Here is a 23,805-nt window from a genome sequence, read left to right on the forward strand (position 1 = left end):
TGGAGACTGGCTTGTGGTTATCTCTGCGAAACACTTTTGTCCTGCATGACTCTGCAAAGACTAAAGCTACGCACTCAGCAAGAGACAAACTGGCTGCAACCATCTAATGAAATTTGACTCATCTGGGAATTTTGATGAAGTGCTCCACACCATTGTTTCTGCTAAGCCATATGTTTTCTGTGTGGGATTGAGAGTGCCGTGCTGCAAATATACAAGAAGCAACAGTAATTTTGGATAGTTTGGCTTAAAATAGGGAGCCAATTCTGAAAAATCCATATTCGAGTAAAAATCCCACAGAAGCCAACAGAAATTCTGAAATTATAAATTAAAGATACTGGGATCTGCATTAATAGCAAAGTCATTGCTGTCTGTCAGCCCCTAGCAGCACCTCTCCCTGACTGCACGTATGACTAACAGCTGCCTGGGGCAGCGCTCCCTTCCTGCAAATCCTCCTGCAGATCAGCCCGATCCAACTGGAGAGCACTCATCTCCCTATTGCTCCTTTCTGGCTCATTCTCCCAAGTTCTGACTCACCCAGGGGCTACGATGACATTCTGCAGAGTGCAGAAAAAAACGTATGTGTAGTAGATGATGGTGAGAGCACCCCGCAGTGCTGCTCCTCTCCTGGCTTTCTTCCGAGCTCCGCGTCGGCACTGCACTGGCCGAGCACCACGCAGGACAGCGCACTGCCATCCTCTGCTTGGCCAGGTACAGGGCTTTATGGCACTCGATGCATGCTCCTCCATAGGGAAGGAATACAGCTGGATGGGAACGCAGCAGGAAGAGACTTGGAAACTATGCTCTGCCATTCCTGCTGCCATCAGACAGCAGCCATGGGCTAATTCTTATTGATCATATTTGGAGGGTGGAAGAGAGGAACAATCTGCCACATGGCAGCAGAAACCGCAGTCAGCCTGGCTTTCAGAGGCTCTGACATGGCACAACAGAAAGCAGGACAACTCTTTGGCTGTTTCTAGAACTCACCTTTCCTCAACCACTATCTACTTGACCTGTGGTTAGTTGTCAGCTGGAGTTAAACTACAACACTGTCCAACATGGATAAGTTGGACATCTGTACATCCCTTTGGCACAAACCCAGACATGTTTAGGTAGATGTGCAGAGCACTGCGCTGCCTGTGGTGGTTTCCCAACTACAGACATTTCTCGCTTCTGAAGGTCACGTCAACCAAGCACAGAAGGTGGCAAAAGCAACGCTTGCTTTAAAAGGCAGCAGAACAGTTATGCTCTTGTCATGTTCTGCATGACAAAGCTCCAAGCATGCCCCGCTGGGACAGACCTCTCACCACTCTTACCACACGGTGTATCCATGCACAACAGCAGAAGATGGAATTTATCCAAAAAAAAAAAGATCATAAGGGCTGTTTGGGAAGACCATTAGTGCACGTCCACATAAGGAATTTGGAATTGTGACTCCAGTCACAACTGAGTTGGCATCAGAGCTCCCCTAGAAAGACTAAAAGGAGTGGGGGGGAACCTGGCGGGTGCTGGTACACACACAGCATCAGAAAGCATGAGCAACCTTCACTGCAGACTTATGTAACCCTGCCGGTGGTGACACAACTCCCTGGAAGTGATTTGGGCGCAGATAAGGGACAGCCACTGACCTGTAAATAGAACTATCACAATATGCCTTAAAATACCTCGTGTAAAGCAAAATTATATAACTACATTAGATCGAGTTTTAATACCGATACTACAAAGGCTTTGTGTGTACCAGAAATAAAAGCTTTCTACTGAAACCTCAACTCTGTGATTACTCTGAACAATCATCCCCAGCCCCAAAGCCAGCTTTTTCTGCTTTCTGTGGAGAATCTCTCCTGGCTGACTACCCTGGCAGGTATACTGCACAGGAGGTCCCCCAAAGGCCCCTTGAGAAAGGCAGGTATAATAAAAGACAAAAATGCAGAGATGAGCAACAGTCGTCCAAAATAAATCATACAATCACTGAATGGTTTGGGTTGGAAAGGACCTTAAGATCATCCAGTTCCAACCCCCCTGCCATGAGCAGGGACACCTCACACTAGACCATGGCACCCAAGGCTCTCTCCAGCCTGGACTTGAACACTGCCAGGGATGGAGCATCTACCATTTCTTTGGGCAACCTGTTCCAGTGCCTCACCACCCTCACAGTAAAGAACTTCCTTTTACATATATATATATACACACATACATATGTATACATACATATATAAACACACACAAATACCAACATGAAACATCCCACAGCACTAGCAATGTTTAGTTCAAAGAAGAAAAAAATTAAAAAAACCAAACAATGTCAATTTTCAATTATGCTGATTAGAAACAAACTGGCTAATTAGTAAATGAAATAATGATACAGGAAAGATGATGTGTCTGAGATGAAATGACAAAAATATTTCATAAAAGAGAAGTTAATTTATAATAGTCTTCCTCAAAAATTAAATTCTTGCTCTGCTATAGCAAACATAAGCACATTATGTTTTGCACATCAAAAAATAATTAACTTATTCATTTAATACATTGATATTTTTCAGGAGAGGCTTCGAGTGATTTCTTTTTATCTGGAATTTTACCATGTGAACTTTTTCCCCTCATTATTATTTCATTACTTTTGCAGCACCACAGAGGTGAAGGCCTGGGTTTGGGTCACTGTCCCTCTGCCAGCTAAGCCAGCTCCGGCGCTGCTGGCAGGGAGAGCCTGAGGGTGCGGCTGAGGCACGCTGTGCTCCAGATACTCCCTGTCCCCAGCCAGGACGCAGATAGCAGCTACGAGGCAGCACACATTAGACAAGCCCAGAGACTGCCTCATATTCCCCGAGGAACAGGACAGGTCAGGTTTAAAAACAATGTGAAGTTTTTTACTCATTTCAACCATCAAACCGAGGCCAAACATCAAAGGATAAGGCCGCAGAAGCACCTAAAAAAAGCCAAATCCAGGGACTCCCCAGCACCCTTTTTCACATCATAAACCATTTGAGACACTTAATCCCCTTCCCCCTCCCCTCAATATCATTGCATAAGGGCATACATCAGTTTCAGCCAGCCAACACTTTGATGCTGCCAGATTCCCAAAACACTTCTTAGCACGTTAATCACTTGGGGAGATGGGCTGAGGATTACTGTGCATTGGAAAAGATCCTATCATAACCACAGCTCAGAAATCCCAAAACGCCCACCACAACTGGAAGCGCTGCTACACTTCTCAGTTCTCTCAGAGGAATACTGGTGAGGGAGCAAAGGGTTGTATTGCAGCAGGAAATGTTAATTTTAGATTTATCTGCAGTGCATGTTTGCTATCTTTTCCTGATCAATACACAGATATAAATGAATCATCATCTCTGCTCTCAAGGCAGTAGAGGCGAAAAGAGACCCAAAAAACACAGCTGGGAACTTCTGCCTTCCCAAACTGTAAATCCACTGCTACGCTGTCTGGGAGTGAGAAAGCACGTGCAGCAGAGGAACTAAGGCTAAAGGGCCATGTACTACAACTTTTATCCTCACCTTAAATTTTAGGACATGTATTAAAAGTGTAACTCCATCTCTACTCTCTCACTAAATAAATAATTATGAGGCCAGAAGGTTAGGGAGCCTCAGATGAGGCTGCTGTGCTGCTATATACTGCCAACTGCTACGGGATTTGAAAGCTTGACACATGCTGGAGAGTATCACCTCATCAATGTTCCCAGCTGGCTTGGGAGGCGAAAACCTAAATACCACTCTTAAAGGCAGGTCTCTAACACACAAGTAGCCAACCCCTGCAGATAAGCCTCAAGAAACATAGTTATTACAAAGGCATGGCAGGTTAGGAAAGACAAAATGGCAACAAGCAATTGTAGTCCACAATATTTGCATGGTTTCGAGGGTTGTATTTCACATGAGCAAATTAAAGATCATGTTGCTTCTCGGCGTCTTTACTTAGGAGTCATTTAAATCTGTGTCTTTCCACACACTTATCTGCTGTTCAAACTATTTTCTTGTAAAATAAGCTTGCTTTTTTTTTTTTTAACTCCATTCTTATGGTGTTCATGTGAACTGGTACTTTGGGATAATGTCAGTTTTCTCCCCAGAAGGGACTACCCAGCCTAGCCACCAACCTGCAGTAGATGTTCTTATGATACAGAGGGATTGACTTTATGTTTCAACACGTTGGCGAGTGCACTGCTGCATCTGTACGATAACGCTTCGCAGCATCCAGCCCAATGCTAATCTCTGGGATCACACTTTTAGCCAAGTACTGCCCGCTCTGTTTACATTGTAAACAAAACAATAACTCTTAGAAACAGAGAGATTAGTAAATTGAAGCATCGTCGCACATTTTTAACAAAGGGCAGATGCTATTTATCTTTATTATGCAGAAGGACAAGTCGAGAGTTAACCAAACTGACAAACGTAGGGGCACTTGTAATTTGTTTTGTCACGCTATCAGGAACTCCACATGATGATAAAGGATCAGAGCGTGTACAATATTTACGATGAGGAGGTTATTACACATAGGATACTTGTGCTCAAAAGCTGCCTGCGCCTGCTACTCCTTAACTACACATGACAACTGAACTGAAAAATTCACAGAGGTGACTGTAGTAGTTTCATTTCAAAATAGCAGTTTCATTGACTAAACTAAGCTACTGAGCATATGACTACAGCAATTCTCAGGATTATTACTCTCTTACTTCATTACTGAATTGGCAAAAACACATCCCTTGATGGAGAAATAGAGGATCTACATTATTTGGGGGGTTAGGAGGTGTTTGCAGAAGGACAGAAAACATAACACTGACTCTACATCAATTCATGCCCTCAATGCCATCAAACGAACACGGAGAAACTCCATTCACGTCCCAAATACTATTTCACATTAACGATGACAAAAATGAGGGAACAGTTGAACCTTCTCATTTTCTCTCATCGGTTTATGAATCACAGACAGCCCATAAACACCTATTTCTTGTTCAGACTGGAAAACCACGGCAGGTTGGGGGCAGAGGGTTGTTTGCTTCATTTTGGCTTCAGAAACGCTAGCGAATTACGAGTGGACACAGTATTTTGTCCCTGGCTTACTCTCAGGCTGGTTTGCATAATAAACCAAAGAGGGTATTATTTGACAAACATTAAGGAATCCTAATATTGAAATCTTGCTGCTTTTGGGAGTCAATAAAAAGCAATGTTACAGAAGATACCAAAGTTAGCAGTTTGGGCTGCTGATTTTACATGCCTGCTTCACCAACACACAGCTAAAAATAGATAAAAGAGATAAGAACACAGAACAAAGAGATGCACTGGACAATTATCTTCCTACTAGCATGGTCTACTTCATAGTGAGCATTTTAACCCTTTTGATGTATAAAATATATAGATTTTTAAAGTGTTACTCAATGGGCTTTCAATCTACAACAGAAATTATTGAAACATGTTTAATTTTTCTTCGTATTTTCTTGTTCCCCTCCTAGTGGGACACAATAATGAGGTTTCAAATATTTTAATAAGAGCATCATGCTACTTGCCAAGGGGCTCGAATGCTAAATAAGAACATTTACATCTCCTAAGACCCAGGAGAAGGAATTGATGCAGAGCTCTTGAAACACGTATGTGCGTGGCAAATACTATAGTTAATTTTAATTTGGTGGGAAAAGAAGTGGACATTCACTTCGGTTTATTAGGCCTCATTATTTTCCACGAGGCTAAAGGGATGATTATCTTTAGCTGCTCCGCCATGGCCTAAAAGCAAACATTCTTCCTGATAAGGACAACAGTTATTAAAATATAAGAGGATATTAAATTGTTAAATTAAGTTACAACAGGTGAAATTTTAGAACAACACCCCCAATAGCAGTGTTTTCTCCCATTATTCTGCCCAGATGGGCACTATGACTGAAATCCTGACTTTGGAATTTAATTATTTTAGAGAAAAACAAAGCAGCAGAGCAGACTGACTCGTATCTACACGGCAAACAGGCTTACTCTCTGCTTTGTAGCCTTCTTCTCGGTATCATTTGCTTACAAATGATCATGTTTATAAACACAATCGACATTCTGTCTCCTTATGTCTGGGGGAACAACAAAAAAATAAGCACCTTCGAATTAACATGACAATTTACACTAAGCGATTCTGGAGGCACATAGCTGTAACAACACCCCATGCATATTATTCATGTTACCTTAAAAACCAGCAGCAATCCATAAATGCATTTGCTAGCACATGGTTAAAAGAAGAAAAGGAAGAGGAAAGAAAGAAGAAGATAAATCCAAATTTAGGAGGAGAGCCTTACCTCTCTGATACATAACCCGTTCGCAGATTTAGCAAAATCATTTCTACAGCCAGGCCTTAAACACTTTTTACAGCAATAAGACGCCGCTTTTAAACTTCCTGTTTATTGAAATATTAGCACAGCTTTTTTTCCCCCCTCCGTGGCACTTTACCAGCATTTCTCGGCAGCTAAAAGCCAGGGCACCGCTCAGCTCAAGAGCGAACGGGACCGGGATGGCGGGGAACCCCCAAATTCACATTCTGAATTCAGTTTCAGCGCCGTTTCACTTTTTTATTGAAAGAGGAATTATCCCCGCAGCCGAATTCCAGTCGCCGGGCTGCGCCCCCCCCCTCCCCTTTCTTCCCCCGCTTCGCCTGTAATTTTTATTCCTCTTTATGTTTTTATTCAAACACCCCAGCGACCGCCAGCAGCTCGCAGGCAAAGTTGTGCCGGCGATGCGGCCGTCAGGGGAGCCCCGCTCCCGCCGGGGCCGGGCACACAAAGCCCGGTGCTGCTGCTACCGCTGCTGCCGGTGGCGGCGGGGGCCGATTGCCGCCTCACATCCCCCCCATCACCACCACCACCCTCCCCTTTCCCCATTCCGATCCCCACCGCCGCGACCAGGCCGCCGCGCCGCGAGATCGGTTACCTAGAGGCAAGCCCTTGTTTAGTAAGTGAGAACTTCCCATTGAAGCGCTACGTCCGCGCCCGCCGCGGGGTGGAGGCCGGGGGGGCACCGCCGCTCCGCGACGCCGAGGCTGGCGATGGAAGCGCGGCCCGCCGCGGCATATGGCGGCTGCTCCGCGGGCGACCCTCCACTGAAGGCGCTGAGGCGCGCGCGCGCCGCCGCCGCGCGCATGCCCGACCGCGCCGCCCGCGCGCGCGCCCGCGCTACCAGCCCGCCCTCCCGGCGGGGAGCGGCCGCCGCCGCCGCCGCCTCCTTCTTCTCCTCCTCGGGCTCGATCTCTTGGTTCTAAGCAAGCACCGGAGACAAAATGAGAGCGGGGCGGGCGCAAGCGGGCTTGGGAGAGTCCCGCTTGGTTCGCTTGTCACACCGAAAGCTCCAGCTTGTAGGACATAATGCGGCCGCTTTTGCATTTTGTTTTCTTTAAACTTCCACAAAGTTGGAAGATTACCTGCATTTCACACCCTCCCTGGCATCCCAAAACATCTGGCGCTTCTGGTGTTTCTTACTTTTTGTGATTCGACTAAGGGTTTTCTCCCTTGTTTCACCTCTGTTAATTTATAAACAAAATGAAACAAAAAATCAAAACACACTAATTTTGCTCCTACTGAGTGTAAGCGGGGTTTAGTGACTCCAGTAGGAGCCCCTGTGCTGGGCTCAAAGCCAAAAACCATCCCTGTGGTCCCACAGGGAAGCAGCAGGGCTGGGGTTGGCACTGCCGCCCGTGGGGATGGGTTTAGATGAACAGCATTAAAATCATCGTAGAATCACAGAATGGTTTGGGTTGGAAGGGACCTTAAAGCTCATCCAGCTCCAACCCCCTGCCACGGGCAGGGACACCTTCCACTAGAGCAGGTTGCTCCAAGCCCCTGTGTCCAACCTGGCCTTGAACACTGCCAGGGATGGGGCAGCCACAGCTTCCCTGGGCACCCTGTGCCAGCGCCTCAGCACCCTCACAGGGAAGAGTTTCTTTGTAACGTCTTATCTTTCAGTTTAAAGCCATTACCCCTTGTCTTACCACAGAATGGTCTGGGTTGGAAGGGACCTTAAAGCTCATCCAGCTCCAACACCCTGCCTCGGGCAGGGACACCTTCTGCTAGACGAGGCTGCTCCTAAGCCCCATCCTGATATTCTTTCCCATTGGGGATACCCTGACACATTCCCACTAAACCCGAAGCGTGAGGCAAACGGCACCAAATCCTCTTCAACCCTCACCCTTGGTCTCTAAATGATAAAGCTCTTCTGCTTTACTACCCAGCTGTCTCCTTCTTCTCACTGCACTGCCACTGTGAGGCCACCACAGTGGACCCCAGGTGTCCCCATCCACAGCTCCCGTCCCTCGTCCCATTTCGGGGTCCCCACAATCAGCTCCTGTGCCTGCTCCCCCAGAAACCAGCAACTACAGACAGGGCCAATTCTGCTGCCACGACACCATGCAGTAGTACCAAATTAATCACAATTAACACCGTATTTATGCTACTTGTACCACAAATCATCACCCAGCGCAGGGTGGACCCTGGGAAAAGGCAGCTGGAGCCCTCAGGCGCCATTCTGGGGAGAGGGAAGGCGAGTGATGGGGCACCCGAGGAGCGGCTGCCGCGGTGGATCCTGCGTGCACTGACAGGGAAATAAGCACAAATCCAGCATTCCACCTCTGCGCTGCCCAAAATGGAACCAACACTAAGATTTGGGTCAAAAACAGGTGTTATCGCCAGCGCCCAAAACCCGGCGACACCCCCCATTCGCCTTCCCCCCGCTCCGCGCCACCACACGGGGGTGCCCCCGAGAGCCCGCTATTCACCAACCCGCCCAAACAACGGTGCCGGCGGCGGACGACAACCGCAGGCGGCGCGGCGGCGCCCCCGCGGCCGGCGGTGTCAGCCGACGGGGCCCCGCCTCGCCCCGCCCGGGTGAAGGGAGGCGGTGAGGGCGGCGGGGCCGCTCCGCCGCCATGGCCCCGCGCCGTGCCGCCGTCCCGCCCCGCTGCTCCGCGCCCAGAGCTCCGGGTCGGGCCAGCCGAGAAACTTGTCCACCTCTCGCACAGCCAAGCACCCTCCTCCTCCCCACAACCCGCGGCCGGGCAGCGGAGCCGCGGCTGGGAGGAGACAGGGTGTTCGCTCTCTCCGTCCCCTCCCCACAGACGAGCCCGGCGAGCGAAAGCACCGTTTTTCGCTTTTTCCAGTAATAAAACGCTCGGTTTCTGTCAGCGATTACGCTGCAAACGGCCCCAAAGCCTGCGTTCCACAGCGGTACCTCAGGCGTGACAGGGGGCCTGACACCCCCTCAGATAACGACTGAGGCCAAGCTCTGATAAAATTAAGATATTACCACTATTTTTTGAGCTTAGTGGTGATGTGGAGAGAAATAAAGCTCTTACCGGCTTGGAGGAGAGGGCAAACCGGCCACTGAGCTGGAGTTTGGGGTGCCCCAGCCAAGAGGCAGCGAGCTCGGTGTACATCTGTGTGTCGCAATGTACATCTGTCCATCCCAATGTACATCTGTCTGTCCTGCCGCCTCACGCCATGCCGAGATCCCTGCGCAAACTCTCGGTGCGTCCTCGCACACGCTTTTAATCACTTTGTGGGGTGATCTGAGAGTTAATTCTGCCGACACTGCACTCCGGGACCGTGGGTGATACTTAAACACAACGAGCACACAGGAAGGGAGGGGTAGACATGAAGATTTAAGAGGTTTTTCTGTTCTGCAGGATTGCTCTGCAATACTTAGAATATAGGTGGTAGGTGTATTAGACCAGACAAATAATTATAGGGACTCTTAGGCAGCAAACATTAGCAATTCACTTCGATAAGTGACATGCTCCATACTAGGGAGCAGATCATCTCTTCTGTGCTTCTTATGTAGATTTTCCTGTGCTTTTTGGAGGGCTTTTCTTTGCTTTTTTTATTTGAGAGGGGAATATTTGAACCCAAAGGTTATAAAGTACGGTTTCAGCCTCCCACATTGTGTGGATTTCAGGAATCCAGGGCACAAGTAAAGGATTTTAGCTTATAGGCAGCCTTTAGCAACCTCGCCCAGCTCCTTAATAACTTGTTTTTCCCCATCATTCTCCAGTTATTGTCCATTTCATGGGGTTATTCAGCAGAATTGAGAGGTAACTCCCAAGACAAGTTTTATGCAGCCTCTGATTTAACTTCATTTTCCTCCTGCTTTCATGGGAAAGCCTTTCGTGGCTCCGTGTAGACGTCTCAGACATCCCTCAAACAACATAGTTTCTCAAGATTCTCACTGTGCATCACTAGGGCAGCATCTAGCCAAGCGCCTCATGTGGGGGTTGTATAAATAAACAAATTTGGTTTTAATCACTTTAAAGTGGTTAACCACTTTATTGCCATTTATAGATGTTAGCAAATATAAAAATACATACATATCAAAGCTGTAAGAAGAAAATCATGGTGGGTTTTTTTTTTTCACTGCTGAAGTTGCCATGTGGCAAAGTATCAGCAGGAATGAGCATTAGGTGTAGAACACACTTAAACTGCAAATGAAATGTCTGTGAATACCAATATGGATAGGGAAGTATCTCTGGGAAAAACTAATAGTGGAAAATGAAAATTCAGCATTGAAATTAAGAGTTCGGTTACATTTCTTTTATAGAGAAACATAAGCAGATAGAGGCAACAAGACCATGTCCTCGGTGGGGTTACATGACTGGGCAAATGTTTAGTTCTAAACTGGAACTGCTGCCTCGAGGAGGGAGGGGAGTGTGGTACAAAATATTATGACAAGGGGAGTGCTCTAAGTGAGGATAAGTTGGCATGATGAACAGATGGAGTATTCAGTAACAGGAGGTTATTAATACTGCAGTTTGGTATTCTCCACGCTACTTCATGAAGGGATTCATATGCTTGCTCTTTTTCCTTTCTGGTTGTACATAGACTTAACAAATCTGCACACTAGAGGTAATGCTGGACTTGCTTCCCTCCCGGCGCACATGCACACATCACAAACTCACGTTTCCTGGGAAAACATCACGGGCTGGATCCTCATCTGACTGTAACTGGACCAACCGCGTTATTTGCAAGAGCAGATTTGCACCCGCCAAAGGAGAGAGGTTATCTGACCCTGTCTCCCCTATGGAAAGGTCTCTCCACCCTGCTGTGACAGCTGCCACAAGGCACCTGCTCTAGAGAATGAACTGCGAAGACTCTCAGGATGGAAAAGAGAATGAAATAACCCAGCAGCAATTGACGTTTTCCTTCAGAACACAATGCAATGCTCTTTCTGTTTAAGAAAATCAAGCTCGCTTTCACCCAGAGTTCAGTCCTCCTCCCCTGCATGGCTGTCAGTGGCCTAGTTTTAGACGGGACATAAGGAAATCCAGAAGCAGACCAGAGGACTCCAGCCAAGCCTTCCGCTGCCCCATCCATTTTACTTCCTATGTTTTCCAGCTCCCCTCCAGGTCACCGAACATGCATTGATCTTCACATTGTTTAGACCATGGCTTATACAGCCACAATATAAGTAAATCTTCCACAAAACAGAAAAATCCCCATCCTCTTACCACATTTTGGCACCGCTATCACTGCAACTAATTTTATTTTTTAACAGTAATGTTACACAGCTGAGCGTCTTCCGTGCTTTGCACTAAGAATTATGGTGTTTTTCGAAGCCCCCAAACTGTTTCTTGGCTTCCTAAGAGTCAGCTGGAGGAGCACATGTGCTGAAGAGTAAATACATTGTTTTAAGTGTATCTGTTAACAGCCATATGTATAATTTAAGTACAAGTTTTATTCCCCCCAGAACGTCTAAGCATAAGGGCATGACCTTGGGCTTTCACAAATTAGATACATTAGGGTACAATATCTTTAGCAGATGTGGCTTTGAAGATACTGAAAGAGGAAGTTTTACTGTTGTAGTGTCTAAGCAAGGAGCAAAGATACATGTCGAATGCTCTCTAAAGTGAATAATGAGGTTTGACAATATTTTTACGTCTAGATACTGTGATTGTGTACTTACAGATTTTCTTTAGTTTGCCACAGCTGTGCGTGCTGGCTCTTTGAGGCATGTTTTTGCTTCATTATCAAACATGCGTCATCCATCATAACAGTTTCTAAAACCATCGTTTTAAAACCTTTATGCATTTTTAATCAAAATACAAGATTATATTTCAATGCAGTATCTGAACTTTCGTCAACAGTAAATCCTGCTGATGCTATTAGTTGATCCTAAAAGGGATTTGTGTCAGAAGAAAACGATGGTTGGATAAAGCAGAACCAACACTTAAAACTTTATCCTAAAAAGAGATCTATAAAATGCCTAATAAAAATGCCTCAATTCAATTTATTTAAAATCTGGACAGAAAACTTTGGTTGGATTTAAATGCTTCCTTACTTCTTTCACTCAGATCCTGAAAAGCATTTGTTTATAAAACACACGCACAGAGATCAGTCTACTTTCATGTTGCAATTGCGTGTTTTAATTACAGCTTCTTTTTTTTTTTAGGTGTAACTTCCTCTGTGTGAAACTTTGTGCTGTAGGAAGTTAATGCTTTCTGGTTGATGTGAAAGAGAAAGCCATTTTGCAGAACATTTTCAGCAGGTTGTGAGGGGGGAAATGGAAAAAAGAATAATTGACGAAAGGGAGACACTTCATCTTTAAGAAATGGTGATCATCGCGAGCATGAAATAAAATAGAGGACCTTCATCTACTGTCAAAAAGAAAGTCTGCTGAAGAATCAAAGTCGTAGGTTAAAGTTCCACTTAATGAACAAGAAGTTCAGCTGTGTCAGACATTCAGTCATTTTTGAAATGCCAAATGTGCATTGCTCCTTTCTCAAAATGGAACGGCTATACTAGCTCTGTGCTGGAAATACCAGCCATACAGAAGTGAAAAAGCTTTGCAGCGTGCTGAATGAATGGAAGAACACATTTCCTTCAAATCAGTGAACACAAAACCCCTCTCTCCTCTGATGTTATCTGTATTAAGTGACTAAGGGATTTTCTTCCTGATCTCACCCTCTTCCTACAAGTGCTAAAAACACAAGAACCAGGGTGGAATTAAATCCTCTGCACTTTCTGGTTATTGCTAAATGAGAGGTATCATTTTCTGACTAGTCAGGAGTTAACGGACCATTTCCAGGAAGGTCTGTGCTCTGGCTAAAGAGAGAAAGAAGATAGAGATGAACAGCAAAAGAAGCCTATCGAGAACCATTAGTGGATGTCAGCCATTGTCCATCTGTTCACAGTGGAATAAATCCAGACCTGAAGGAACAACTGCAACCAGCCCCATATGGCTCGCTCCCCTGGCAGGGCTTCTTTGGGGATTTGACATTGGATGAGGTAAAGGGAGAAGCAGCGCAATCTGTGTTCCCAGGAATGAACAGCCAATTAACATAAAAGAACAAAAAGTGGCTTAGTAACCCAGGGGAAGATTTTCTCCTTCTCACCTGTCTGAGATCTTGGAGCTCATTCAAGCTAAGTTGCAGAGATACTACACTCAGGCTCCTACCAGTTCTTAAAAGTTTTACTTTGGCCACTAACAAAATTCTATGGACAGTGGACAGCCCCTCAAGAGGCAAGTGAGACCACTGATCCTGCTGTCTCCCAGGGTGTTAAAGAAGGCATCTGGAATATATTATACTAAAAAATTCCATTAACAATTATAATGCAATATACTTTCAACATAATGAACCAGAACAACAACATTCTGCATTTACTTTCATAGAACTGGATTGTAGCAGATTACTATTGAGTAGTAATTTACTTCTCAAGTTTTAAATCAGTCTGAGGCTGGTCATGAAGCAAAGTATTGTATTTTAGATGGTTAAGGGCAGTCGGCTCAGACCCATACAGAATAGTTATGACATCTGATTGTCTCTTTAAAATTATAATGAAAAACAGATACTCTTTTTGTGATGCTGCATTCTGTATGCAAAGAAGCAGATCTACATATTGAGGCCAACTGAAGGGATGAAAAACTGCAAGTTTGTAGTAGATTCAGTAACCTGTTTGGTGGTAGTAATTTCCCAGGTAATACAGAGAATACTTAACCAGCCAGTGGCCTCAGGAGAACCAGTGGGTGTCCTTAGTGAACTTGCTATTATGGGTATGTCTTCAGTCTCAGACAGTCTGCTCAGAAACTTAACAGATGCAGAAAATCAAATTCAAATGTGATGTGCAAGAGGGATTTTGGCCTACATGGATTTAAGGGCAGCCCCCTGCCTACACCACTTCCAGAGGTGATGCTTAAAGCTGCAGGCTTGGTGTCTGCTCTAGCTTTGAAGCCATAAGCAGTTTAGATTTGCCAGCGTTACTCCAAATGTGAGGTGATTAGCTGCTCAGAAGTGGGATTAATTATTTTGGACCTGGCACCACACTAAAGCAGCTGCAGGGGCATCTCTAGGAGATGCTGTGTGTTCATACTGATTTCAACTGGCACTAACTTAGTGGTCTCTGTGCTGCAATGTCATTTGCACGCTATTATCCTCCACCTCCTCTTCAGTTCCCTTATAGCACACTTGGCATCTTATTTTTGTCAAATATACACAAGTAGCCGGGAAAGAAGCTATAGTTGTATCAGAGATCATTTTAAAGTTCCCAAACGATTATATTCGCACTTATAAACATCATTCATGCACTAGGTGGCATAGAGAATGTCATACTGCCTTGGTTGAAACACATACCACAAAACTGAGGACCCCTTCAGGAAAGATAAAGGTATGAAGTCAAAACAACATCTTGCTAAGCATTTATCTAGAGATGTTTCTCTCAAAATAACCGTGAGGCTTATCAGTCTGAAAAGATAGCAAGGATACGAAAGGATGCAAAAGCAAAACAACGTCTGTTACTTGAAAACGTCCATTTGCTGCGAAGGACCTTGAGCACAACCACGCACTGGGATTATGTACGTCTATGACATTGAAATGAACTCTCTTGCTTTGTCAAATTTACTTGTGACAATTACAAGTCATCAGTCTTGAATTTCATCCTCTTCCAAATTGAACACTGCTTTGTATCCTCGTGAAATACTGCACTACCAGCACTCCACTATCGCCTCGTACCAAGATAAGAGAGAGAATGGTTCATTAGTGAGCAAAAAGTGACGTCTAGTGAAACATCACGCCAGCTCCTGAGACACACACCATCTCTCTGGCAGCACCTTGCTTTTCACTGACTGATCACATCCACATAACATTAAAATCTGATAATACTACACCATAACACTACTCAGCATCTGTACACCATCGATCAAGCACTTCTGATACCTTCAGTAATTCACACTTTGCACAGCAGCTGTAACAAACTACAGAAAACATTTGCACATCAAAAAACCTGAACACCGTTGTTTGAACATAATAAAATCTGCCTCCAGATAACTAGTAGAGAATTTAATGGACCATAATGAAAAGCGTAAGCTCTAACTGGATTTTTTATCTCGTTTTAATGTCATTTTAAAAGCAGTATATCCAGACTTGTATATTTGTAAACAAAGTAAGAAAAACATCCCATTGAGTATGTAAAAATAGAAATAATCTCAATGAACAGCCCTTTGTACTCTAAGAAAACAGGCAAATTAAGAGTGGAGGAAAACAGCAGCAAAGAGACAGACAGTGAAAATCAATTCCATAGTTACAACATATGGAACAATACACGGGCGAGGCAATCCATAACAGTGAATGGTCAATGATTTTTGAACAGTAAAAAGGAACTAGCAAGGTTTCATGTGTAAAACACATAATCCATTAGCCACAGAAACACATTTCATCTTCTCTGCTTATAGATCTAGCAACGTACTAATATTTCTATAACTCTCCTAGTATATTTTTCTAACAAACATTTTATTGGGAGGTACACCTTTTTTTCATTTACTAAACCAAAATAAAGACTCTTGTGCAACTTTTTTACTTCCAATTCTCATGATTTAAAACTCAATAGCTGAAAAGTAAACTGCAAGAAATCCTTATCCCTTTGCAAGACTCCTGAGATAGAATTCAAATTCCAAAGGACATCAGTTTATGTGGCAGCTTACACAGTGATATGAAAAAGAGTATTGAACTATATTGAAAAAGTTTCCTTTGTATTGCTGTAAAATATAAAGAGAGAAGCAGACTGTTATCCTAGCAAAGACTGCCTGATCATAGTACTTATATAAATGCAACATACAATTTCACTATAGAAGAAAAGTCGATTCAAATAGGTGATAATCAGTACCAACAGATTTACTGCTACTTGAGCTGGTATTTGTTGGCAAATACCTCAGCCTTACAGACTAAGGCAGCACTGTGCCTTATGATAGGATGGTATTATTTAAAGATTATTGGATAAACTTTCCAAAAGTCTTATAATATTGCATGAAGAAAACGCTGCAGAGAGAACATGTCTCATGGAAATGTTTGCTAAACTGTCATCTTTGGAATGGTTCAACTCCTCTACACAGGAAAACACCATCTGACAGAGATGTTTTGTTGAATTTGTATCCCAGTGCAGCACAACGATGGTTCTACGATTGTCTTTTGGGAACTCCATCATCTCAGAAGGACCACTCCTCTCGACAGCAGAATCATCAGCGCAATTTTAAACACAGTAACTCTTATGCCAGGCAGGCGTTGCCAAGGTGGCCAGGCTGATACATCTGCAGTGTCTGTGATTCATGATGACTTTGTGGAAAGCCCACAAAGGGCTCATCATGAGCTGTGACACAGAATCATAGAATTGTTTAGATTGGAAAAGACCTTAAGATCATTGAGTCCAACTGTTAACCCAGCACTGCCAAGTCCACCACTAAACCATGTCACGAAGGACCTCATCTACACATCTTTTAAATACCTCCAGGGACGGCGACTCAAACCAATTCCCTGGGCAGCCTGTTCCAATTCTTTACAACCCTTCAGAGGAAGAAATTTTTCCTAATATCCAATCTAAACCTCCCCTGGCACAGCTGCAGGCTGTTACCTCTTGTTCTATCGCTTGTTACCTGGGAGAAGAGATCGACCCCCACCTCACCACAACCTCCTTTCAGGTAGTTGTAGAGAGCAATAAGGTCTCCCTGGAGCCTCCTTTTCTCCAGGCTGAACAACCCCAGGTCCGTCAGCCGTTCCTCATCACACTTGTGCTCCAGACCCTTCACCAGCTCCGCGCTGCCCTTCTCTGGACCTGCTCCAGCACCTCAATGTCTCTCTTGTAGTGAGGGGCCCAGAACTGACACAGGATTCAAGGTGGGGCCTCACCACGGCTCATCTTCAGCCAGCCATCAATTGGCACCCCCAGGTCCTTTTCTGCCGACAATTTCTTTTCCCTTGCTTCAAATTCTTAGTTTTTATTTAGATCCTATTTATTCCCCTGGCCAGCAGAAGAGTCACTGATATTAGAATAATCTTTTACTAATTTGTATTATTTTATGTATCTGAAAGAATGGTCACAGTACAGGCTTGTACATCACTATGGGAAGAGTCAAGTTCAGCAGACATCCACAAAAAGGAAAATACATCCATGCAAACAGATTGGGATCTTAATTAAAATGATTCAGTACGCTTTATGAACAGTGCAAGTTGTATCAGGGATGATGAAGTTACCTTAGGAAAAATGTACTTGAAATTAACTAGTGCAGGCTAAAGACAACTGAGCTGTAATAAGAAGTAAATGTATATAGATAATGTATAAATAATTAATTAGCTTTTCCTGAAAGACCTGGAAACAAATGAGAATACTTTGTGGATCATTGTACTGTGCTGATCTCCAGCTAAAGTGGCTTCTGAGACCCATGACCCAGAAGGGTTAAAGTTTGTGTTTTCCCAGAGAATGCACCTATATGATTAACATTATAGAGAAACCCACATCAGAAAAAACTATCACGAGAGGAATGAACAATAATTCATGTAGATAATAAACAGTCTAAGGAGAATAAAACCTCACCCTACACTGGTTCAGTGAGAGTATTCTGAACGTTCTTCCCTTCAACCACCACAACTGTAACTTTCACTCAATATCAGGAACTGAGAGGGAAGGGGTGACTGACTTTGTTTCTCGTGGTTTTATAATCACAACCAGAGTTAAGTTTTCTTTGTCTATTCCTGGATCTTTCCTGACAAGAGATTTCCAATTGTGCTAAAATCTATGGATGGTTTGAGATGTAGACGAATGTCTTTGAGGCCACAGGCTGAGGTCATCAAACTCATCTCATTTGTGACCTAAGCCCAGTCTCTTGGCTCTCCTGAAAAAAAAAAAGAAGGGGGGTTGGGAAGATGAAAAGGACACCAAACAAACTGTTCGCTAATTTATCTAGAAATTTGTTCTAATTAACTTTTAATCTAATAGCATACACAGATTTTAGTAACGTTAACGGTCAACATGATGGACATTGAGAAGATGAATATTTGGTCATCTATCATTACTTCTCCTCACAGTGTAATTGTGATTTCTGGCACTATTAGTAGGCAAATGTCTCTTATTTCCTGAACATCGAACCAACCAGGTTTTCAAGAACTCATGGTTAAATCTAATTTCAAAAGCAGTACTACTGCACTGAGTGAAATTGCTTAAATTTATACACGTTTTACAAAACAGTTCAATTTCTCAGTTCTTGAAACAGCCAAAGAAAAGAAGTACCATGCTGATGCTGACATCGTTTCTGCTGCTTAGGGGAAGATAAAATTGGGTCTCTCAAAGCTGCAGGCAAAATACTACAATGGATAACAACTCTTCCTTGTGTATACATGATTGGAACGGCTGTCTCCGTTGGGCGCTGACTGTACGTTGTGAGGCACAGAATGGATTCAGAGAAGATTCTTCTGTTAGAATCAGTTCATGTGTACATGCAGTATTCAAACAGCTTATTTTACAATCACTGCTGCCTGCTCCCTGGCCCCAGAAATGCCTTTTTGCTTAAAACAACCATTGAAACCTCCCAAACACTACAAAACCCCACAATTTAAATTAATACATGTACTTCTTGCACAGGGGTTTCTATTTGAGGAAAAAAAAGCAAAGGTAGCACTGATAATACATTTTCTGAATCCTTTTCCCTTTGATGGCTGCAGGATAGTCTGAATTTTTGCATATAATCCACTGTGACGATCAACACTGTTTCTGTTCAGAGAAAAGGAGAAAAAGGTTTTGCACAGGAGCATTAATAGTTCCACTTGCCCTGTGGCAAATGGGGAAAATATGTCAATGTGAATTATTGTACTGTCTCCATGGATCAAGATTTCTCTTGGTGCTTTCAAAATTCCACTAAGAGAAACAATTGCTAAGAGCATTTGCTACTTAGCCTGCTAGCTGGAATCAAATAAGACCCTAGGATCAACTGATGCTAAAATATTATCTTTTCTATTGATTTTCTCCCCCTACATTAAGTGAGGAAAGAATCAGCTAAATAATTTTAGCCAGTAAGAACGGTGTATCACTCTCACAAGGACATTCAAAGAATTTAAATAATCAAGATAATTGCAAAAGAGAATTCTCAGCAGCTTATACTACCAGAAATGGAAGAATATCACAGTATAATTTTACTTCATTCTGACCCAGACAAGTTGTACTACATATTCTACTTACTACACATGGAGTTACAGTGGGGAATGGAATACCTCTTCTCTACAGAAACTGAGAACACCCACACGGATGCATTAGAAAAATAATTCTAATTTTGTGCAGTTCTTCATGCACTTTCATATTCAAAGGAGTGAGCCAAATACTAATAGAGATTTCAAGTCCATTTTCCCCACTGGAAGGCTATTTTATAGGTATTTAGTAAATTCTTTTTTTATGTATCTCTTTCCTAGTACTGGATTATGGTCTCAATTAATTAATAAAGTACAACTGCAGAAATTCATGGGCCATTGGGCGGATGTGGTATGAATTCATTTCTGAACTTCTTGATCTGGCCAGCAAGAATGCAGCAGAACAAAAACGAACTACTGGTGAAATCCAGACACGGTGTACTCACACTTTATTGATTATTTCTACCAAATAGTAAATTATTTTCACTATAAAATAATCCTCTTGATCTTTATACTACATTCATCCCCAGGATTCATAAACGTCTAACAAATTCATCTAGGCAGCCATGAAGATGCAATAAATAAGAGCTTTGCAGGGTGTCTGAGTTAGCACTACTGACATTCCACATCGAAAAGTCAGTGCTACACAAAACTGATTAAAACAAACACATATTAAAAGGATTATGAATCGGTTCACTTAGGACACATTTGTCAATGAAAAACTGTCTCAGTAGAGATCCTCCTAATGGGTATCTGTCATCATCTTCACCAACGATGTGGACACAGATAAAAAATCTTTGCCAAAATGACTGTGAACATGACAAAAAACAATAACAACTGCCTGTAAAAAATAACAGCAACAGCACAAGCACACAGTCGTTTTGGATCACAGATAAATGAAGATCACAGAAACAAAACACACTTTAATAAAACCAAGATGGAAAGCTTTGCCATTAGAAAAGACTACTGTCACACTGACGGTGTAGGGAACTAGAGCTTTAAAAGTGATGAGCAACTCTGTGTGAGCTCCAGGAACAGTACCTCAACAAGAGGAGATAACGTTTTTCTGGAAGAAATAGTTAAATTCAAGTATGGAGGGCATTTTTGCCACTGTGGATAGGATTACTGACATTGTAAATAGTTAACTGTTGCTGCCAGCTCTGGTGTTCATATTCAGTATGGTTGAAAGGATGCAAAAAGAAGAACTCACTGCTGAAGAAAAATGCCTTGAAGAACACAATGTATTCAGATTGCCAACAAAAAAACCATGAGAGAGAAAACGATTACACGTTGCAGGATGAAATACCAGACACTAAAGGACTGCTTAATCTGAGAGGAAGACACAATAAGAATGAGCAGCTTAGAATCTCATTCAGAATCTGTATTTTCTAGTTTCTTTTTTTATTAAGTAGATGTTATTGACTATACTATCAAGGGTTACAGTGGTGTCTTCATCTTCTGAATATTTCAAATGCCTTTCTGAAAGATCAGACTAATAAAAAGTCTGAGGCTGAACTGTATCAGGAATACATGTGATACAAAGAGGCTCAAGGTAGCCTGGAAATTCCCCCCTGATCCTACACTGTGGAGAGTTACAGCTCCAAAAACTTACAGATGATGAACTGTTGGTCATTGCTCTGCTTCCCTGTAGGAATGAACACAACAGATGATCTGTCTTTCACTGAGCATCATCTACTAATATAAATCTCTCTCTGCTCATGATGTCCATTAACAGGAAGCAATTACTAGTGAGAAGTTGTGATGAAGAGGAATGTCTTATCATAAACCAGCTAAATTCCGGGAGAGAGCTCGTGATGATCCCATTGAGAGCACCGCAAACAGAGTAGATTTCAACTGGACTTCAGTGGGAAGCCCCACAGCACGTGAAACACTGAACTCAAGGACTTTCAGTACGAAATTAATAACAAGTTGCTTTTATTGCCATTAAATAACTCAACTAGGGTTCATGCACTTGTCTACCCCAGTGCACCGAGGCAGAGATGTTCGGAGACTGGCAGTGAATCAACAGATCACTGTGCCAGGTACTCGAAGCATGATCTGCAACAAGAAAAAATGTTTCTGCAGCACCTTCATCACAACACACGGGGTGTGTTGCTGGCAGAAGTGTTTTCAGCAAGAGATAATGAGATGGCAATGTGTACTTCTTAAGTACCAATGCTACTGCCACCCTGCTCGGGTTTAGCTCAGTAAGTGCTTCTTTAAGCACGTTCTGTACTGTGCACTGCAAGACTATTCTTGTATCTGACAAGTAGAACTGGATGTTGCCCATCAGTTTTTGGTATTTAAGCTGCTGACATCTTAATTGATGACACAGCACAGACTTTTCCATTCAGTTTGAAAAAAGTTTGCGCAAGATGGCGCTTAGAGGAATTGTGCTGGCAAGAGCTTTTGTGAGAGGACTGAGGCGCCTCGTAATTGGGAGAAATCAGAAGTATTAAGGCACTAGCCAAGATTCAGGAAAAGTACAATCAGTTCTTGATTCTGTCATCCTAAACCACTTCCCTTCTATGTGTCCAGGTTCCTCATCTTTAAAATATGTATAGTATTCGCTTATTGAACACTCATGTTTCCTGTCAGAGCAAATCCATAAAATATTTAGACATCCCCCTACAACTGAAGAGTCACTCTCAGTACACCTAATGAGATGTATACAGGTATACATTCACCCATGGTACAGATGTGTTGTGTCAGCAATGTTGTCATCATTCTAGTTTCAAAGTAGATATATGAAGATTAGATGGTGCTACCCTATAAATAAATACCTTAAATCAACCTGTAGAAGTTGACTAACCTACAGTTTGCACTGTCCCTCAATCTGTCTCATGCACCAGAACAGGCCTCCCTATGTTCAAGTAGCTGAAGTTCCTACTGCTAGCAAAAAAATCTAGTTGTAGGCCTGTAAAATGACACTTGTTTTAATAGAATTACTCCATTTTGGAAATACCACCTAGAGCAGCCTCACACCGAATTATGTGCATGTTTTAACATATTTTTTGGTGGTTTCTATTAGAGCTGAACATTTTACTATTACATGAAGAGTAGAGTTGAGGAGAGTGGTCCTAATCATGGCAGGTCCAGATTAGGGAAAGAAGCCTTACTTCCATTCTAACACAAAAAGCCAATTGGGAAGCTAAACTGTAAAAACGAAAACAGAATTCTGTTGGGCAAACCTGTGAAAGATCACTAAAAAGGTAATAAATTAACCATCTGGAGACATGGAATATGTAAAGGAGAAATTAAGATCAATAAAAATTGTATTAATCTGTTAATGAAACATTTCTACCTCCAAAAAAGCTGTTGTTAGAATAAGAAAAGACTGTCAACCCCAGCATGGTTTATACATTTGTTTTTTTGATGATAAGTATGATTCTGTACAACCTATGTTGTACAGAAGAATTAAACACAGTGGGTGTAAGACAACGCTGCTTCCCTATGAGATGGCTATCGCAGCTCCTGGCCTTGAGCAATCTGTGTACTCCAGTCACAACCGTATTCATTAATAAGACATGTCAGTGCTTCCATCTGCCTGTCTGCTCTTTTCATCCTTCATTTTGGCTTTTTCCAGTAAAGAAGTATGCGTGTTTAACTTAACATGCGCTGTGGGTGGTGCCACAGATGTCCCACCACTGAGGTCCACACACACAGAGATTCCCCCAAATCTTACTTCAACCAGTCTGCCACAGAGCTAACTCCTCATCACTCCCCCACAGAGCTACTATTAATTGCATGAAACACTGCTTGGAGGAAAAAAATAATATATCCTTTCCTGGAACCTGAAACATACACTAATCACTTCTGCAATAATTCTGGCACATGAAGTAAGGGTAAGCTATGTACTGGTCTTTAGTTTCCACAATCAATTTAGCTTGAAAACAGCATTTTTCTGTTTTCCAATTTATTGGGAAAACTAAGAAGCAATTTTTCTTTCTTTACAGACCAAGCCTTGACGTTATTGAAGTCAATGAAAGTTTCCCATTCAAGTATACAAGACCCTAAGACTGAAGTTTCAGGTTAAATTTGTAACTATTTACTACACAAAAGAACAACTAACACAAACTAATTTCTGCTTCCCAGAGCTCTAAAATAATTATGAACATGAAACAAAGATCCCTGTTTTTCAGACAGTAGTTTTCAGGTGGTTACACTGAAAGACTAGAAGGATTCAATTAACATTTAATAACTGTAGAAGACAGTACAGTTCAGTGTGCCAAAATAAACTTCAGCTCACAGCTGTATTAAAAACTTGAAAGATTTTCAGTAAAATAAATCCGTATTTTATTAACATGCTTTCTACAGCCAAAGGAATAATATATTTCATCATAAAAGAAATGCTTAAATCAGTACCGTACACCGTCTTGGATATTGCCTGCCTTAAAATCAACTATCTCTGTAACTCA

At 42.8% G+C, this 23,805-nt stretch overlaps 1 protein-coding gene across 13 annotated transcripts in view; it reads right to left on the reverse strand.

The window, feature by feature from the left end:
* The window catches only part of CTBP1 (C-terminal binding protein 1), a 248,331-nt gene that overhangs the window by 64,236 nt on the left and 160,290 nt on the right, over positions 1-23,805 (reverse strand). For 2 of the 13 annotated variants that reach the window (XM_030493178.1, XM_030493177.1), the window contains exon 1: positions 9,311-9,434. The exons of 4 other annotated variants lie outside the window; for them this stretch is intronic. In XM_030493178.1, the coding sequence (XP_030349038.1) occupies positions 9,311-9,431 (121 nt within the window). In that variant the 5' untranslated portion in view covers positions 9,432-9,434. Of the gene's footprint in view, positions 1-6,897; positions 7,140-9,310; positions 9,435-23,805 lie in introns of those variants that run through there. 7 more of the 13 variants (XM_030493194.1, XM_030493185.1, XM_030493181.1 and 4 more) reach the window with 6 other exon arrangements.

The sequence above is a fragment of the Strigops habroptila genome, chromosome 7 (genome assembly GCF_004027225.2).
Source record: "Strigops habroptila isolate Jane chromosome 7, bStrHab1.2.pri, whole genome shotgun sequence".
NCBI lineage: Eukaryota > Metazoa > Chordata > Aves > Psittaciformes > Psittacidae > Strigops > Strigops habroptila.